The sequence below is a fragment of the Chelonia mydas genome, chromosome 9 (assembly GCF_015237465.2).
Source record: "Chelonia mydas isolate rCheMyd1 chromosome 9, rCheMyd1.pri.v2, whole genome shotgun sequence".
Taxonomy (NCBI): domain Eukaryota; kingdom Metazoa; phylum Chordata; order Testudines; family Cheloniidae; genus Chelonia; species Chelonia mydas.
The window spans coordinates 74,944,214-74,964,993 of record NC_057855.1 but is presented as its reverse complement, the minus strand read 5'-3'; the positions used below and the strand labels follow the sequence as shown (position 1 = coordinate 74,964,993).

At 40.3% G+C, this 20,780-nt stretch overlaps 1 protein-coding gene across 1 annotated transcript; it reads right to left on the bottom strand.

The window, feature by feature from the left end:
* Positions 1 to 1,487: 1,487 nt before the first annotated feature.
* CHMP1B (charged multivesicular body protein 1B) lies at positions 1,488 to 20,070 on the bottom strand. The gene is made up of 8 exons (XM_037908764.2): positions 19,796 to 20,070; positions 13,270 to 13,367; positions 9,665 to 9,811; positions 6,577 to 6,645; positions 6,388 to 6,495; positions 5,523 to 5,566; positions 4,224 to 4,296; positions 1,488 to 3,368 (listed from the first exon to the last, which is right to left on the bottom strand). Exons 1-8 carry the CDS (start codon positions 19,809 to 19,811, stop codon positions 3,324 to 3,326), a joined length of 600 nt encoding a protein of 199 aa, XP_037764692.1. The 5' UTR covers positions 19,812 to 20,070; the 3' UTR covers positions 1,488 to 3,323.
* Between the last annotated feature and the right edge of the window lie 710 nt (positions 20,071 to 20,780).

The window sequence follows — 20,780 nt, the reverse complement described above, 5'->3', positions numbered from 1 at the left end:
GACTCTGCTAAGCATTTTGGAAAGGTTGGTTAGCACAGCTCTTTGGAGGACTTGAGAGCCATAAACATGTTCATCTAGCACATGTTGTCTGTGTTCATCCTAGCAAAAGAAAAATATTTAATTGGCTGCTACCTGTAGTTACAATCATTTCTTCATCCATTTTTGAAAAGCTACAGAAAGCTAAACACATTCACTTCACAAGGTAAAATGCAACATGCTCAAACAGCGAAATCAGAGAACGTGTTACTTGCTTCCTGGCTAACTTAAGAAAAGCCAGGAAGCCAGGAAAAGTTTAACATCAGCAACAGACTGAAGAGATTTAATAGTGGGGTTTAATGCAGGCAGAATAGGGTGAAGAACTGACTGATTCCAGGGATCCAGACCAAGCTGATAAATGTAACTGATTTAAAATGTCATTCCGAAGAAACTGAAAAAACTATTTAGCCCATTTTGATTCGTCTTTCCTACAATGTTATTCTGCTCATCCACAGACACGATGGACACAGTGTAAGAACTTAGATATAATGTACCTTGTGTTCAGCTGTCAATATCTTGTTTGGGACTTATGAACTGTTTTAATTCCTCCCAGATACACAGTTATCTCCAACATACTTTCAAGGCTATTTTAATTTTCAAAGCAGCTTTCTTTGAATGAGGAGGACAAGGAGAGGTAACAGTGCAAGTCTAACAGAACATTTTCATATGTTCTGTAAACTGTTATGTGAAAGATGAGACAATGTCTTCCAAAACACTGATTTTTAAGACATTTTGTTTAATAAAATGATTAGTCCTAGTGTAGTTCAAAAAAGAGCAGCCAGACTGCTACTGACATTCAGCCTTGACATTATTTCACACTAAACTGATGTTGTTTGATAAATTGGTAAATGTGCCTACTGCAAAAAACACTCAGAAAGCCAATACAGTTTCTAATCCCCGAAGTTCATTTCATGCTGATGAAAGGTGCCAGATTAACAGATTTAAAGACCTAATTCCTCTGTTTAGAGGCAGAACGGTTAGAACACATGGAGCTACAGTGCAGCGACTAGCATGCCAGGAAATTTTTTCTGAAGGGGTCGCTTTTATGAATGATAATAGTCCAGCATAATCAGTTAGTGGACTTTTTGAGACTGCCAATTAATGCCCATGGTGCTAAATTTTTTGTGAACACATGGATAGTTCAACCAAAAGCTGCACTGAGCTCACCAAGTCATTTTGCATTAAGGGAAAAACAGCCATCAGATAATGATGTTTGGTCATTATAGACCTGAGAGGGAAGAATCTCCATATTGCATTATCCAACTCCTGCCCACACAAACCGGATCTTTAGTTCCTACAACTTTGTTGGGGGGAAGATGTTTACATGTTTAGTAGGAATGCATAAGAATAAAAATGTTAAAGGTCACTCCTCATTTTCCAATCTCTCTGGGATATTTTAAAAAGAAAAATTATTTCATTACTGAAAGTAGCAAATAAAGTTAAAGGCTAACTTAGATTAAAAACCATCTGTTTCCTATTTTAATTATTCAAATTGGAGGCATTCACAGTTTGATAAATATATACAATGCATTAACATTACAGCAAGTGATACACATCAAATTGATAACCATTAGACAGTCAAAATAATTTATTCATGGAAAATAAAGATCAATCCATATTCCAGGAATTATTTTTCCCTGCTTTGATCTCTACATCAACAACCTAGGACTATAAACTGTACTTTATATAGATGACTAAGAGGACTGTTTTAATAAGATGAAAATACCACTTGGTGGACTATCTCAAAGTCAGTAAACTTTCAGTGTCATAGCAAGTACATCCCAAGAAACCTATGGATCCAAGATTGTTGCTTTGACCAACAGCAGTTTACCTTATTGCATGCAGATTTAACTATTCTTCACTGAGAATAAGGTTATATTTCAGTGAAGAATATTTTGTATGAACACTGAATGCTCAGTTATGTATCCTCTTGTGAAAGCCTCTAACTGTACTTGGAATACCTTTGTTATTTGAACAATTTCATAAATGGATTGGGTTTTCAGGATGGGTTTATATATTTATATATTTACAGAGAAATCCTGTTTGAATTATATAAAGATTTTTGCAACATTAGAAAGACCACAGCTATGTGAACCCTGCACGTCTGTCAGTAAAAAACTACTTCTAAAAATCGAATAAACCTCACTATAGCTTATTGTAATGAAGAGGTGTCACTACAACAAAAGAAGCTATAAAGTCATTAGGAGCCTAAGTACAGAGGTTTTTTAAAAAAAATCTGAAGAGTAAAATTTTGGCATAAATCACTGTTTTTCATAACATCACAGGTAGTTCTAACTAGAAATTTTTCTAATTATTTCTGTGAATTAGGACTGCATGAAGAGTTTGATACTTCTGACAACATTAGACTGAAGTTCATAGTAAGCAAGAATATATTTGAATTGGTTTACTTTTGAAGTGGATAATAAAGTCTAAAATAGGCTACCACCTATCATAGCAAAAACATTACAAAGTGTGTTGGTGTTACATCTGCAAAATGCAGTCTATATTCTTACAGACTACAAGGATGACAGTTCAAAAATATTTTAACATGCATGCTTTACTCAACATAATATGAAGTCACTTTGCTTGACTAATATACATATATCAAACAATCTAGACAAAAATATTGAAAAATAAATTGTATTCCTCCTGTACTGAAGTGACGGTACTATACAAGTTCCCAGTTAGGTGAAAACAGCTTTTGGTAGCGAATTTTTAACCGGCCCGTTAAGATGCTCTGCAAGTAATGTCGTTTTAAAAGACCATAAAACCAGATTCAAGTCCGACTATATGTTTTAATATGCTTATTAACAAAGACAACACGTCCACCTGTGTATTCCATGAATTTTGCTGTGTAAGCAAGTCAACTGCAACCATCATCTGAATTGCATGCATCAGTTCCCCAACTGTACATGTTTTTCATAATCTAAAAAACCCACTTTATAATTTAAAATATTATATATCACGTTATTAGTGTTTAGCTTTTCCTTCAACTAGAATGAGCCAACATTATTAGTTGACTTAGAATTTTAGCTTGGTTCTGTGAAAAGATAATTGCAAAAATATACCCCCAACTTCAAAATGTACTGTACAGACCTAGAAAAACATTAAAGGGCTGTGATACCTTTGAATTTCTTAATGTATTTAGAAAGGACAGCAAGCCAAAAGTGAAGTATCATATAATACAAATATTTAGACATCCAGGGGATACTGCATACAGCGTAAGAGGTATACATAGTGAATGCTTTGGAAACATATACAGAGATCCGCAGCTTTGACTACTTAAGTTAAACTTGATCACGTAGGCGCGCCAGTCTCTGTGACAGTTCATCCTGCAGAACATCAGAATAAAAAGTTATATTCATTGCTATGTATTAGTTTTAAAATAAAAGATAAATGCAAAGACTTGTACTATCCAAGGTCACACCACAAACACAACAGTAAATAAGACAGAAGCAAGAGCCAGATAAGAATTTGCATTTCTAGGAGACAAGTGTTAATTGACTCCACTGTAACTGAGTCATTTGGTTGCATCCTCAAATGAACCAAGCTCAAGCTCAGCATGGATGAGAAGTTGAAGTAGGATGGTGGCTCTACACCACCTTGTACCTCTGCCATTCCCAGAACCAGCCAATGGCCAAATCAGACCTTAGTGCAAGCCGGAACTGCCATCTAACATACTTTGCCCTAAAGGATCATTCACCAGTGCAGGATCACTGAAGCACATTACTCTAAAAGCTAAGCCCCTCAAATCTTCCTCCGCCAGAGCAAGGGGTGTTAACAGCTATGCCAGTTTTACCTCTGCTGAGGATTTGCGCAGGAACAGAGGAATCCTGAGCTGCTCATTCAGAGCTATTTAAGGCCCCTTTGCACTAGTTCAGAAACGTAGGGGACCTTAGCAAGAGAAGAGGACCTGACCCAGTATATACATTGGATGCCCCAGTTAGTGAACAGGGGAAAAGAAAGTATGTGCACAACTTGTAAACTCATTAAAACACAAACACCTTATGCCTGCAAGTAAACCTTGTTTTAATTACATATTGCATTTATTTTGATAAAAATAAAACTAATTTATTATATGGTCCTGGAAGTTTGCAAATAAATTTCAATTTTAAATATTACATACAATAGTAACCCTTCTACATAAACGTGACATATGATTAGAAAAATTACAAAGCAATATTTACCTGCTCTGCTGAAGCAACACTTGTGCCAACAGAACCAGTTTGCCCCTGGGGTAGTTCCATGTTCAGATCAAGGCTACAATTAAAAACATTAGACAAATATATATCACAAAAATAAATATAGCAACAGACTGCAGCAGGGTGCACATTAATTGACAAATAGTGTTCTATATAGCGTGTGGCCATCAGTGTCTCAAATACAACCTGATACTTTGTACTCCAGTTAATTAGCCAAGCTTGATCAGGAAAGCGGGGTGATCACCAAGCAAAGAGTTTGTCTAACAGTTAACAGCAATAATTTCTGGGACAATTAGCAAAATTTCTGTTTACTGGGGATGCTTTTGGATAGTACCAATGGATTAAGCAGGGCTCAGACTGGTGATAAGGTATCAAATTCTAACATCACAGTTTTAATACAAAATCTGTCAAATAAAGGTCACCCAGTAGTAGTATGGTGCACTAATTCTCCATCCCTCCCTTATCCCCAGCAAAGCCCAGTCCAGCAGCAGGGACATTGTTTTCGTGCCCATGGGGCAGTGGATTTATGGCAACAAAGCAGTAACACCAGCTCCTGCCTTACAAAGAAGGCATGGAAGGGGTGTAAGCGGAACACAGGATAAAGGACTGGAAGGGACCTCCTGGGTCATCAAGTCCAGTCCCCTGCTATCACTGGCAATACTATCAACTCAAATTAAACAAATTAGATATACAGTATATAAAAAAGCAGTGTTGACTGATCACCTAGTTGCACTATCCTGGGCTCAAACATTTTTTAGTATTAAACCAGATGCCCCTCACTGCCTTTTTAAAGGCTGACAGCACAATAGTGTTAAACGTTTGTACTTTAAAATGTTATGTAGCCTTGCCCTCACTCATTTCTATTGTAAGATCACTATAAAGAAATGGATCATGCTGAGATAGTTAAACCTATCTAGAGTGCACTTCATGCATGTATGAAGAGGTTTAACTATCTCAGCACGGTCCATTTCTATAAAGTGATTTTATGACAGAAATTAGCTGTTCTAGTTCTAGACTTTAGCATAAATAATCATCCCAAAACTACGTGGTGGTTTATAATCTCAATCCATTTTCACTCATGAAGACTTGAGCCATGATATCTAGAGGTGAAAGCTCGGCATATATACAGCCACTGGATTATTTAGTTCCACAAGACTAGCACATTTGTAGTGAGGGAAATCTGATAGTTAATTTAATTAAAATCAAGTTTAAGAGCCAGACGCGATTTCCCTTAAGATACACAAATATTACTACTTTTCAATATTTTTTATATTATATACTCACCCTGCTTCATCTGCCATTTCCTGCAGAAGCGTATCCACTTGGTTCTAAAACAGGAAATCAAAACTGAATCAGTTTCTGTTATTGTATTTAATATAAGATTAACAGTATGATTTGTAATGAGCAAAAATTCTACTGTCTTAATAAAACTGATTTAGAAAGGAGGATCTGTGGATTTTGAACATTTATAGTCTTCACCACTAGAGGGAGCTACAGGAATTCAGAATACAAGGAGCACATCTCATACTATGGCTGCCATGCATGTCAGCTCTCCAAGTTCAATTACTGATCTGTAATATTTCCAAATATGATTAAGTCTAACCTTGACTGGACAAATCACATCTACTTGAATATCACAACTACAGAAATGTTACTATAGTCATGACAAATTATGAAATAATTCCTTTATCAGGGCACAGGAAGCATCTTCCCCCACAGCAGACTTCTTTATATAATCCTTCAAACAAAAACTATTTTACTCTTTTGGGAACCATGCTTTTTTAATTGTGATATAGCTGATGTCGGTATGTTTGACTAAATAAATGTTTATTAAAAGTTAGTCAAAAGGTCCATAAATTTCAAAGGAAAGGCAAAAAATGTCATGCTATACCACCACTCAAACACATTAGTTGTAAAAGGGGAGCTTGAGACAGTATACATACCATGTACATTTTGTATCGGAGCATTTAGCAGCTCAAACTATTCTTTTGCTCACAAAGTAGCACAAATATTTCTCAAGTTAAACTGAGAATGCCCCTACTCCTGTTATATCTTTCAAAATGCAGAAGGTATAGAAGAGAAAGTGATAATATCTGTGTACAGTTGAGTAACATGGTATTTTACTTGCTGCAATATCAGTTATTCTTACTTGTGGTGTTGTTAACGTAGTAGTATTACTCATTGTGTCTTCCATCTGTGCCGTCTGAACATCTAGTGTTTCAAACTGATGCTCAAATTTGTCCATTAAGGCAGATATCTGAAAATAAACAAATACTGTCACAGCAAAAGTATAAAACTGAATTTATACCTCTGAATTCCAAATTAAATGTACGTCTACCTTTTCCAGGTTCATGCTCTTCAATGTAGCATCCATAGATTTAACTACGCCTGCCATTGACTTTGTTACCTAAAAAAGATAAAGTAAAAGATATAAACCTATAACAAAAATCACATAATAAACAATCATTAGTTTGGTTAACCCCTTCTGTTTTTAAGTAAACTTGTCTGTTCTCATCTCTGTCCAAAGAACTTTTACAATTTTGTAATAGTGGCGTTACACAGCTGTTTTCAGGTCTATCAGCTTTTTACTGTAAATAAACCCTCCTTTTCAGAAGTTTACAGTTTAGCTGTAAAAAAAAATGCTCTGGGCTGAATCTCTAGAAATAAAGACATTTCACAAACAACAGGGAACTGAAATCTATATAGCATTTTTTGAGTTATGATTGTAGTGATAACTGGGGCCTAGTAAGCCTACCCCGGCCGTGAGTAATGGTGAGAAAGTGGATAAAAATTCAGAACATGTCAAAACAGCCTAACAAATGAATTTTGAGGGTAAAAGATGTAAAAGGGAGACCAACAGACTTTCAACAAAAAGGTCTACTAATATAACTCAAGCTCTGCGTTAAATTCATACTTGGTAAACATGAAACCAATGGACCAAAGTTGTTGTCTTGGAAATTAGGCCTAATTGGTGAACAAAATAATAAGAGGATGGGCTATTCCATCCACTGATTCCTTTTGGTGTCCTCAAAAAGAGAGCTGGAGACGTGAGGGATGTAGACGCTGACTGACAAAGACGAGAGAAGGGGAAGGAGCTAGCTTTATCATCATGGCTGCCACTCCCACTATCTCCTGGAATCCCAGGAGTTACTGTCATACCACTGGGCTTTCACTGTCCTGACCACACCAGGCCCAAAAGAGAGGGACTCAGATGACACTGTCACCTCCACTGTCTCCAGCTAACTTCCAAATGCCATCCAGGATGTGAGATGGTCAACCCTTATCTCCCCCACTCCTGTCTCCTTTTCTCCACCTTATTTCTTCTCTTTCTTAGCCTCCCTTTTCCCTTCTGACTAATAAGATTCTGGCTTAGCAGGCCAAGACCACACATTTCACAACACTGCTGTCAGTCTGTGACCAGAAAGAATCAGCTAAATGTGATGCCCTACACAGTCCACTGCTGGTACAAGTTTGCCAGGCCTTGATAAGACCTTCGGCTGTGCATGTTTTTCCAGCAATGAGGATGCAAGCAAAAGTCAACACCAGAGACAGAAACTGCAGTTTCTATCTTTAATGTTTTGTTTTCCCTGTGTGTGTTTGTCTTCTGTGTCTTAAAGGAAGCAGGATCAGACTAACAGCATCAACAGCTCCAGGACCCTCTCAACTAAGAGTATGTCTACACTACCCATGTTACAGCACTGTTGCAGCGGCACTGTGACGTGGGCACTGTAGACACACTTTATCGCTGGGGAAGAGCTCTCCTGGCGATAAAAAAACAACACCCCAAACGGGCGGTGGTCGCTTTATCGCCGGGAGCCACACTGTCTATACAGGCGCTTTTCAGCGCTAAAACGTTTGTTGCTCGGGGGGTGTTTTTTCACAACCCTGAATGACAAAAGTTTTAGTGCTGAAAGTAGCAGCGTAGACAAAGCCTAAAATCTCTTTTCCCTAAAAAGGAGAGTTATTACCATTTTTAATATCATCCAAAAGACTTTCCAACAAAGGGTTTTTTTTCCTTTCAAAACTCTCTCCAGACACAGGGAAAGGAAACAAGGCACATTAAAATAAAAACCTTACTTAATACTTTACATTTCAAATGCTTCAGCTGATTTTCCTACTTTTCTGTTTCTTTTGAATAGTTGTTTTTTTAAACTGTAGTGGTGTGTCTGCCATGGTATTAAGCAGGCTTAGGTCTCTGTACACCAAACTCTGTTTAACATTGTTTAATATTGGACATGTTAACACCTTTAAATCTTTGAGCCCATATAGTCTATCTAAACTAATACAACAGGATGCAATAAAAACAAGCCCACCACAAACAAGCCCATGAATCTTTAAAAATCTAATTTTTAAAGAAGCTTTTCAGGCCTTTGGTCCGCAATAATAATCTCATGTTCCTTTTCTTCCAAAAGATAACTGTTACATACTTCAATGGCAGATGAAATAATTCTTATATATTTGAAGTGTAGCCACATCTGGAGTATTTAACAGTGAAGAGGAACATTGCACAACAGTAAGAAAAAACAAAAACAGCATATGACAAACTGCACAGGGAATTTAGGTTACATGGCATGTTTACCTTAAAAGGTTTTTCTAAGCCACTTATTTTCAACAGTATAAACAAGAAATAACATCACTACTTCATACCATAGCGTCTTTACTGACCATAGATGCTCAGGATCTCCATTTAATTCCTCATCTTAAAGATAGTGATGCTACAAAATGGGCTGCAGGGCACTGATTCAGTACAGACAGGTAAAAAATCATTTAATTAATTTCCTACAGTACTTACAATTTCCTTGGATCTCCCACCCAAATGCTATCTAATAAGATTGTAAACTAAAGTAACAGGACTGCAGAAATATCCTTGACAGTCTATTTTAAAAATGCGGTCACTAGACAGGTCATTGTGAGCTGGGACCATAAAACGTAAGTGTACTTGTGTCTAAAAGATTCTAAACTATTGTTATGTAGCTATTTTGCATACTCCATAGTAGCTCAAAACAAATACTTTCTATATGCCTTTTTGGAAACCCACAAGAAATCAATTTATCAAGTACATCTACTTGTAAAATGGAAGGGACAATTATCTTTAAAAATTTGTGACACAAGACATTGATTTAAATTAAGATACATTGGTTAGCTAATAGGAAACCTTTGTTTCCTGTGAGTACTAGGAGAAACATGCAACAATGGCATCAATACCATATGAAGGATGGTGGCATTAACCCAACTAATTAATTCATAATTCTCACAAGCCAATGCTTCATACACAATTTAGTTTACTGTGGGCCACAGTTGAAGACTGCCAAGCCATCCCAGTAAGCTTTCACCGTTTTAGGGATAGAATTAAGACAGTTTAAAGGAGAATCAGGGGCCTTATCTTTCTGTAGAGTTTATATATGGAAGTATGAAAACATGCTTACCTTGCCCATTGTTACTGCAGTTTGAACTCTTGCTGCTACTGCATCTACCCTGGCACTCATGCGCAAGAAATTGATTGCTTGATTCTTTTGTCGGATTGCGTTTTCTGCATGTATTCTTGCAACTTCAGTATTACCCTTCTGGATTGCCTGTTTAAATAAAAACAAACTATTGCTAACCCTTCTTAGCAATAATTACCCAGCAGCGGTAAGACTTCAAAAAACTTACACCTGCAAAACAAGTGAACTCTAGGTCCAATTCAACTCCCATTCAAGTCAACGGAAAGGTTGTAATTGACTTGGATGTGAACTAGATGGCGTCTTCTATGCATATGAAAGTATGCCTGAAACTTTCAGCTACTTCCCAGAGCCTCAACACCAGTAAGTCTATGAAACAGATGTATTATGGAGTAGCATTCTGGATTTATATGCTCACAAATATCTAACCTTTAAAATACATTAAGCACCCAGTTTTTCATCAAAATTCATACTTCTAGTGCTACTAAAACAAGTAAGTGTTAAGATGAATAAGTATACCTCATTACAGTATCTTTCTGTTTATGAAATCAGAACAAAAAGTATCTCTCCGTCATTGTGTATATAGTGGATGCCACTTAACAGCAATCCATATAGTAACAACTTTTAACAGCAACATTTTGCCAGGAACCAATCCCATCCCATTGATTTTAAGGTTAATAGGATTCGGATACTGGCAACAGGCAGGCCATTTAGTAACAACTTTATTTTTTTGGAAGAAAGACCCTGGCTGCAGGCAGGTTTATGGGGTAAGGGAAATCCCACAAACCTGCCTGTGGCCAGGGACCCACTGTCCACACCGAAGGTAAAGGGCTGCGGCACCCACATCCCCACCCAATGGGATCTCCTGTCATTGCAGGCTGAGAGGGGATGCTGCAGGCAGGGTAGCAGCAGATGCTGGGGCTTTTCATGGGGAGTGGGGGTGCTGAGGTCCCCTAGCGTGGCATGGTACCTACCTCCCCCTGCATGCTCTGATTGCACCCGGCTCTCAGCACATCCCAGAGCTCCCTTCCCCAGGCTGTAGCCCCACAGCCAGGTTTACAGGGCTGCAGCCACAGAAGGAAGCTCTGGGAATGCTGAGCACCAGTTACAGGCAGGCAAAGGTTGCTTGCCCCAGTGCTTCCTTCCTTAGCTGCAGCCCCACAAACATGCCTTTCCCTTGTTGGCCACTCTTGGATAACAGTAAGTTGCTAATAAGCAGAACCCATTGTATATGAAGTGCTTTAGATGTTCAAAGCACTGCAAACCCATTAATCCTATCATTATAACCCAACATTACAGGTTAACCTTAACACTGTTCTTTTAGTTATGAGAAAACTACTGCAGAGAAATGCAAAGGCAGAGCTGGAAGTCAAGGTATTGGCTCCCATAATCCATGTTACCTGTGTCAAACAGGGAAAAGAAAGTCTCTGCTTGGAGATTAAAAGAGTCTCCCAATAACAACAAAAAAGCCAGTCCAGCAGCAATGAAATAGGAAGCTGGACTCCATTCCTTATTATTCTCATAGATCAACAGAACTGACAATTAAATTCAAACTGAAAGATCAAATTCTGCCCTCAGTTATATCCATGTAATCTGCATTGAAGAGACAGAATTTAGTAAGCAAGATCTATTACTAATAATGAGCCAGAGACTTTAGGAAACACTAAAAAACCTTCCTCTTTGAAAAGGCCTTTCCACCATATGAGCAGTCAACACTGACACCCCTTTCTACCCAAAACACCCACCTAATTAAAAAAAATTTTAAAACTCTCATAAATCAACCTAAAAAAGGTAAATTTTAAATGAAAATTAAAAACTCTACCCAAAGCAAAGTTTTTACCTCAAACTGGAAGAAGTGCCAAAGACTCCATGAAGTCCATTTGGGACTTCTCTATTGATTTTACATGGAAGGTGCTCTATGATGATGTGCAATGATATAATACCTTAAGCTAGATATACCAGAAAAGAATTCACAGTAAGTTTCAGATCCCAAGTGAGTTTGCAAGACTAGTATTTAGTACAGTACTGAGAAAATCCGATACACAAACACATGCAACTTTAGTACAAAACACACTTTCAGATGTTAAGTGAAATTTATCTTTAACATGTCTTTAACTGTTTATTTTTTTCTTGTTGTTTACAGTCCGGTGACAATACAAAGAATGTAAAAATTCTAAAAATAATGTATTAATCTAGTTCATCATTCTATACTACATTTTAAAGGGGAGTTAGAAATGGGACAAAAATGGGTTTGTGTCCTTTTTGCTTCTTTACAATATTAAGAAGTCCTGAAAGGTTTTCCTGCACTTATTTCTTTCATCTGAAATTCAGCTTGTCTCACTTGAATTTTATGGACTGGAAAATTAATGGAATTATGATATGAGACCAGAAACTAAAAGCAGAGCAACTAAACTTTGAGTTTTTAGCCAGACCATTTAAAGTTTTCCTCAAGACCTATTTAACACCAATAGGTAACATGCACTTGGGAGAAGAGAGGCTTCATTGAAGAGTCAACACTCCTAGCGCTTCAAATAAGAACTGTGGGACCTCTCAGTCCACATAAGATGCTCAAAAAGATCTCCAGAAGTTGATGTTCCTTTTATTGAAAAGGTAACAACGAGCAGAAAAACTTCAGGCTAACTTTAAGCAGCAAAAGGATATGAACCCTATTTTAAAAATCTTCTTCATAGGTCACATTTAATAGTATATGATAAACATTAAGATAATTTAGAGAAACACTGTCAAGGAAAAAATTAACTGCACTACAAGAACACAGCATACATATTTTAAAGAAAAAGTTATGAAACATTCCATTTCAGTGTTAACAAATATGTACAATATTTTAAGAATATAAAAAATACTATGACAAAGGGCATGTCTTCACTACAATCTTAAACTGATGTAGGTTAGGTTGACTTACAGCCACCGCAGTAATTACTTACAGCCAACAGCCAATGTAAGGATTGCAGTGTCTACAGACACCACATCACTCTAACTACACTGACATACGCCTCTTGTGGAGGTGGAGTTATTATGTCGGTGTAGTAGGGCACTTAGGGCTTGTCTACATTACCCACTGCAGCGATCGATCCAGCGGGGGTCGATTTATTGCATCTAGTCTGGACGTGATAAATCGACCACCGAGCGCTCTCCCGTCGTCTCCAGTACTCCACCAGGGCGAAAGGTGCAGGTGGAGTCAATGGGAGAGCGTCAGCCATCAACTTACCGTGGTGTCTTCACTGCAGTAAGTAGACCTAAGTATGTCGACTTCAGCTACGTGAAGCATAACTTAGATCGATCACCCTTCTCCCCCCTAATGTAGACCAGGCCTTACATTGGTAGGACCAAGGCTGTAGTGCAGACACTGACATAATTAGGCTGACATAAGCTGCCTTACTGTGTAGTGTAGACCAGGCCACAGTCACAAATATGTTACAGCCAATAGGACATAGTATGTTGCCAATCTATATACGCTTCCTGTTTTATTACAATGCACACCAGGAAAACCATTACAAAGTACAAGTTAAGGACCTGCCTCACATAAAATATAAAAATTAAGTATATACACACAATGTTGTTTCATTACTTACCTTCTTAATTTTAGCCTTTTCAATCTTTTCTTCTTTATCACATTTTTTTGCATTCCTGCTGAGCTCTTTGGCAGCAAACTTCAAGTTAAACAGGTGTTCTGCAATGCATATTAAGGATCTACAAAATACTAGCAATACTTAAAATATGAACGTCACTTTCCATTGGATCTAGTAGCCCACTACATGCATACTGTATTTCCTTCTGCAAATTTTAATATTGGTAGGTCAGCCCCTTTAATTTGCATGAAACTGAAACCGAGCAAACAAAGATGTGGTTTTTTGTTCTTTTTAATTTTACATTGCCCATGTTCCTTTGTCATCTTAGCTTAAAACCATAGTTTGGACACTTGTTTTTTAAAAAACAAGTTCAGAATCAAAATTAGCTCACTTTGATGAAAGACCCAATTCAAGTAGTTAACAGGAATAAAAAATGCTGGTCTTTAGAACATGTGTGCATACAGATAGGGTGATTCTGAAGTCCTGGGAATCTGGAGAGAATGACAGTTTTATCGTGGACTTCAAAGGGAGCAGAGTTGTCGCAACGCTAAGCACTTCTGAAAATTCCATCCCTAGCATTCACACAACATCTATATAGTTTTAACTTCAAAACCCTAAGATGCTACCTCCTGCTCCAAGGAATGGTATGGTGCCACAAACCCACAGAGAACAATCAAAAAGGTTCAGCTTAAAATTACGGCAAATTTGAGATGAAAAACAAAGCTACCATGACACTCTTTTTCAGCTCACCCATCTCCCTATCAGGTAGGGAGAAAAATTAGAAATCTTACCCACCATATGTGCTATAAAACCTGGCCAGGACAAGGTGAGGCTTTACAACATGCTTCAGTTATAAATTCTTTACTCTTACTAGATGACAATAGATCATTTTGTCACATGTGCTGTTTAATGGAATACCATTGCCCATAAGTACCCTACTAACCAAATATCAAAAATTCATCACATGTAAATAAGAAATTGTTCTCTGGTATAAATAAATGTTTATAAGTCCCTGGAAGGATGAATATTTTCCTTTTAGGAGGCAAAGAATGATTTTTCTGAAACCATGTGTGTATTATTTCTATGTAATTCTTCACCCTAACATCCACTCATCAGTTGGCCCACTGACCACTAGTGAACAATCTTTTCTTTGTTAATAAGAAATGTGAACTAGGCTAAACATTAATGCAATGATAATTTTCTGCAGAACTGTAGGATTTCACACACACCCCCCCAAACCACATACTCGGCATCAAAGTTGCATAGATGACCCTGGCTTGAAGGTGAATATGAAAAAAAGATTTAACAACTGACTTCACCATGATGACTCACATTTGTAATAGAGAGGTGTATAAGTTTGGTGTGCAAGGCCCTACAATGTCACTGTACCATCACATATTCAAAGTTTGAACATCATGGGAATATTGATTAAATCATAAATCCAATTAAAGGTGAGCTGCAAAGGAAAAAAAGATAGCTGTACTTTGTTTCTGATGTGTAAAAAAGGCCTTGAAAAATTTCTCCACCAAGAAAAGCACTCTGTTTTTACATTTGCATTTTAGGTCCTGACTGGGCTGGAAGACAGACATCACAAGAGAATGAAAACGGTGGGAACAAAAAGAGAAGGGACATTTAATCAGAGTGGTTAAAATTGTTTTGTTTTTGTCGACACCTATTTAGCTTCCCTGTCTAATATTTTAAGTAAAAGAATCTTTAACACGTTCATGTTTGTTTCTTTTTTTTGTTTGTCTGTTTTTAAAAACACTTGTCAATTGAGTTGTGGAGCTCACAAATATTTTTATATCTCTCAAGTGCCCTCCAACAAAACAAGGGAAAAACTAGACTTTATATTCCTGATATTTCTAAGGAAAAACTCAAACGGAGGGGGAGGGGAGCGAAGCATTTAATGAAAGCCATTACAGATCTTCTTTCTGCATCATTATCATAGCAGCAAAAAAGGGACCAAGCTTACTTTAAAAAAAAAAAAAATCCTTTGTAGGCCACTTAAAACATGTTTATTACACCATTAAGACACTGGTTCTACAAACGAAGATTAACAGTTAAAATAAGGTGTTTGTATAAAGATAAAACCTGTTCTACTTCAAACACTCAGTGGGCTCAGGATGCAGGAGAGGGTCAGGGTGCAGGAGGGGTGCGGAGTGCGGCAGGGGGTTCAGGACAGGGGGTCGGGGTGCAGAAGGGGTGCGGCAGGGGGTTCAGGTGCAGGAGGGGTGCGGGTCCAGCCCAGAATGCACCAGGGGCAGGGCAGACTCCCCGCCTGCCTGCCCTGCCCCCGGGCCACTCTGAGAAGCGGCCAGAACCTGGGGGGGGACACACGACAACAGGGGTCTCTGTGTTGCCCTGGCCGCACCTCCAGGCACCACCCCACACAGCTCCCATTGGCTGGGAACGGGGAACAGCGGCCAATGGGAGCTTTGGGGGAGGTACCTGGAGGCACGGCCAGGGCAACACACAGACCCCTGTGCCCCCCCTCCCCAGGTCCCGGCCGCTTCCCGGAGCAGCGCGGGGGCAGGGCGGGCAGGCAGACGGGGAGCCTGCCCTGTCCCCGGTGCGCGCTGGGCCAGGCCGGAGCCGCTCTAGGTAAACGCTGGGGGGATAGGGTGGCCGTGGGGAGCTGGCGGGCCTCAGAAAATAACCCCGCGGGCTGCGTGTTTGAGAACCCTGGCCTAGGGACTGATAATATGCTATAAAGTATTTCATCTCTAGATTGCCAACTACAATCCAGCTCAGGTCAATGATCAGAACGACCATGTAAAGTATTACATCACTTCCTTAAATCGATGGCTTTGAGTCATTGTGACACACACCAGGATTTTATTTTTAAACTTCCTCAATTACTCTCAATGTTTCTACATTAGATAGCACAATACATCATCTGTTGCCTCACAGCTCTTTCATGCCATGGCACACTTGCGCCAACCTTTAAACGTACTTGTCTCAATATAGGATAACTCAAATGAAACCAGACTTCTTATATTCACCATAATTTATTTAGAAACCTGTTCTAAGGATGTTGACAAGATGAAATGTTTGAACTACAGATGAGGACACTGCTGAGCCAAACTTATAGAAAAAAATCGTTAAAGGTAAGATCATTTTATATACCAGGGAAAAGTTTATTCTATTTTTGTTTATAAAGGACGTTAAGTATGATATCTTATTACCAGGAATGAAAAAAAGAAAAAGGCCAATTCCTGGCTCCTGCTACAGCCTCAAAGCCAGATGATCCATCCAGCTAACAATTCCTGTTGTGTGAGGAAAACCCCAATTGACATAAAGCTAGAGTAACTGGCTCTATGTCATCCCTGTCTCAGACTCTGGCATAGGGCATGACCAGAGTGCTATGGCATTTCAGCTATTCCTGGCTCACAGAACAGCTCTTTGGTGCTGCTGGCAGTCAGGTGCAAGTTTGCACCATGGACTGAATGGGCATCCCCCAGCCCAACCAGGATTGGGGGAATGAAAGTGTGATGTAAAGACACCTTTGCTACTCTCCCTGTCCCTCCACTAAAGTACAGTGCTAAGTGGATATTGATCCGACCCATTACATAAAACAAGTCAGACTTGAAATGGGAAGGAAATCTGAAGAGTGGTAAGATCGAATGGAAGAGAGACTTTAGATATAAGAAATCTCTCACTACAAACACATAAAACATTAAGATAAAAAATATATCCTTGTAAACAAAATAACTTTCACCCTCTTCACATCCCACTTCTGGGGGGGTGGGGGGGAGCGCAAAAGAAGTCCTTTCTTCTCCCATCTAGCAGGTTTATTTCCCTTGAAAGAATGGAATTATTCACTTCTTTCCACCTATAATCTGTATTAGGGCTGTTGATCAGTTAACTCACATGACTAACTCAAAAAAAGTAATCGTGATTAATGACAGTTTTAATCACATTGTTAAACAACAGAATACCGATTGAAATTTATTAAATATTTTTGGATGTTTTTCTACATTTTCAAATAGATTGATTTCAATTACAACACAGAATACAAAGTGTACACTGCTCCCTTTATATTATTATTTTTTATTACAAATATTTTCACTGTAAAAATGATAAACAAAACAGTATTTTTCAATTCACTTCATACAAGTACTGTAGTGCCGTCTCTTTATCATGAAAGTGCAACTTACAAATGTAGATTTCTTTTTGGTTACATAACTGCACTTAAAAACAAAACAATGCAAAACTTTAGCGCCTACAAGTCCACTCAGTCCTACTTCTCATTCAGCCAATCGCTAAGACAAACAAGTTTGTTTACATTCATGGAAGATAATGCTGCCCACTTCTTGTTTACACTGTCACCAGAAAGTGAGAACAGGCATTCGCATGGGATTTTTGTAGTCAGCATTGCAAGATATTTACGTGCCAGATACGCTAAAAATTCATATGCCCCTATATGCTCTGGCCACTATTCCAGAGGACAAACTTCCATGTTGATGACGCTCGTTAAAAAAAAATGTGTTAATTGAATTTGTCATTGAACTCTTTGGGGAGAACTGTATGTCTCCGGCTCTATTTTACCCACATTCTGCCATATATTTTATGTTATAGCAGTCTCAGATGATGACTCAGCACATGTTCATTTTCAGAACACTTTCACTGCAGATTTCAAAAAACACAAAAAAGGTACCAACGTGAGATTTCTAAAGATCGCTACAGCACTCAACCCAAGGTTTAAGAATCTGAAGTTCCTTCCAAAATCTGAGAGGGATGAGCTGTGGAGCATGCTTTCAGAAGTCTTAAAAGAGCAACACTCCAATGTGGAAACTACAGAACCCGACCCAGCAAAAAAAAAAAAAAAAAAAAATCAACCTTCTGCCAGTGGCATCTGACTCAGATGATGAAAATGAAATCTGTCGGTCTGCACTGCTCTGAATTGTTATCGAGCAGAACCAGTCATCAGCATGGACACATGTCCTCTGGAATGGCGGCTGAAACATAAAGGGACATATGAATCTTTAGCACATCTGGCATGTAAATATCTTGCGATGCTGGCTACAACAGTGCCGTGAGAACACTTGTTCTCACTTTCAGGTGACACTGTGAACAAGATGTGGGCAACATTATCTCCTGTAAATGTAAACAAACTTGTTTGTCTGAGCAATTGGCTGAACAAGAAATAGGACTGAGTGGACTTGTAGGCTCTAAAGTTTTACATTGTTTTATTTTTGAATGCAATTTTTTTTTGCATAATTCTACATTTGTAAGTTCAACTTTCATGATAAAGAGATTGCACTATAGTACTTGTATTAGGTGAACTGAAAAATACTATTTCTTTTGTTTTTTTAGAGTGCAAATATTTGCAATAAAAATAATATAAAGTGAGCACTGTGCTTTGTATTCTGTGTTATAATTGAAAGCAATATTTGAAAATGTAGAAAACATCCAAAAATATTTAAATAAATGGTATTCTATTATTGTATAAACAGCGTGATTAATCAGGATTAATTTTTTTAATCACTTGTATCCAAGAATAAAACAATATAATTTCTGTCACGGTACTAAGAGAAAATGAGCAGTTTATAATTAAACCATTGCCTTCATCATGTCTTACAATGAAGGAAATTATCAGTTTCTACTATGGATCATTTCAAGATTCTTCCAGTTTCCCACATATTCCAAGATCAAAACAAAACTGGATGAAACACTGCACTCTGAGCACTTGCTTTGACATCCACCCTGTATCACATGCCTCCAGCAGGTGTGGCATGGTAAAAGGAGATGGTCTGAGCCCATGTCAAGGCTTGAATGAATATTTTGCTTTCATGCTGAAATAAAACACTGGGCTATGGGAACCCAGAAATGGTCACACGGTTCAGGCCACTCCCTGCAACGCAGCCAGCCCCTCTTCGGGGTGGGAGAAGTTGACAGTCTAGCAAATGGCAGTGCTCAGTGCCAGCCCATCGCCTGTCTGGTGAGGAAGGGGTTTGGTGTGTCTGTCACTCAATGGAGTCCTTACAGTCAACAACAGTGCCAGGCCCCAACTCAAAGGGAGGAGTGGACAGCCCCCCCCCCACTCCCGATAGGGCCCTTTCCTCCCAAGGGGGATCTCCCAGGTGGGGGGGGGGGGGATGGGCCCTTCCCCCCCCCCGAGGGGAAACTCCCAGCTCTCGGCGGGGGGTGGGGATGGGCCCTTCCCCCCCGAGGAGAAACTCCCAGCTCTCGGCGGGGGGTGGGGATGGGCCCTTCCCCCCCGAGGAGAAACTCCCAGCTCTCGGCGGGGGGTGGGGATGGGCCCTTCCCCCCCGAGGAGAAACTCCCAGCTCTCGGCGGAGGGGGGGTGTGGTGGGCCCTTCCCCCCCAGGGGAAACTCCCATCTCTCGGCGGGGGGGGGGGGGGGAATGGGGTAGGAAATGGGCCCTTCCTCCCCCAGGGGGTCCTGCCAGCTCTCCGGGACCCATCTTGCTGGGGCCCCGTGTGGGGCAGGGCCGGGGCTGCAGACACTCGGGGACCCTGCCCGCGCCTCCTTCCCGGGCGCGCTGCCCTGCGGCCCAAAGGATACTCTCCATGCTGGACATGGCGGCAGCGGCTCCTCGGGCCCGACCCGGCCGGCGAAGGGGGACGCTCTGGATCGCAGCTCCGCGCTACCAGTTTCTCGGGGGGTTGTTGGGAGCCGACTTCCGCCTTCCCCGCCCCGAGCGGCGTCTCGCGCAGGGAGGGCGGGACTCCGAGCCCTTCCGCGGCGGCGCCTGAGCGGTGGGGTGGAGGGAACGCGCGCGCGCCACGGCTGGGGGAGGAGACGGAGCGGAGATCCCCGGATGAGAGTGCGCCGAGGCTGGCGTGCTGGGGCTGCGTGCGCGCGAAACTCTCGCCCGGCGGTGTGTGGGTGCCGGGGGGCGCCTCGCTGGTGCGGCTGCCGCCGCCCTGCTCTATCCCGACAGCCCCCTTCCCACTACCTGGGCTGTCGCGGCACACACGCTGTCCCCTCTCCCCCAGTGGTCTGCCCTGACACACCTGGGTGCCCCCAAGGCCGGTGCTGGGACACGGCCACACACACACAACCCCCTCCCCATCTGTCCCCGCTCACACACAATTTAAAGGGAGGGGGCCACCCAGGCACCCTGAATAACTAAGTACAGCGAGGTTGCAGAGGTGCAGCTCCCACCTCATGCTGGATCCCTTTTTTTCAGGCGACTTTAAACACTAAAAACCCACACACACCCTACGCCGCCTCCCCATTCTTTCCCTGACTGAAGGTCTCTTCCTCAACTACAGCTTGAATTAGGGAAGGGGTCGCCTCTAGTCAGCCTTTTGGATAGTACTAACTGTCTCTCCACTTTATCTGGCAAGTCCTCTCGCTGGGACATCAAGCTGCCTGGCACTGGAAATCGACTCACTGTTGTAATGGGCCTCTTCCATTTCTCATGCTGTTACCTAATGTAAAAAATATCCATGCAGGTTCATGCTAAGCTCTTGGGGTTTGATCATGCAAAGTACTGAACATTCAGGACTAGAGGGGAGTGAAAATTTCCATCCAAACGTTTTTC

Coding starts and splice junctions, on each gene's coding strand:
- CHMP1B (XM_037908764.2), bottom strand. Junction 6,646..9,664: donor CTGCAGTAACAATGGGCAAG/GTAAGCATGTTT, acceptor TATCTTTTTTAG/GTAACAAAGTCAATGGCAGG. Junction 3,369..4,223: donor GTGTTGCTTCAGCAGAGCAG/GTAAATATTGCT, acceptor GATGTTCTGCAG/GATGAACTGTCACAGAGACT.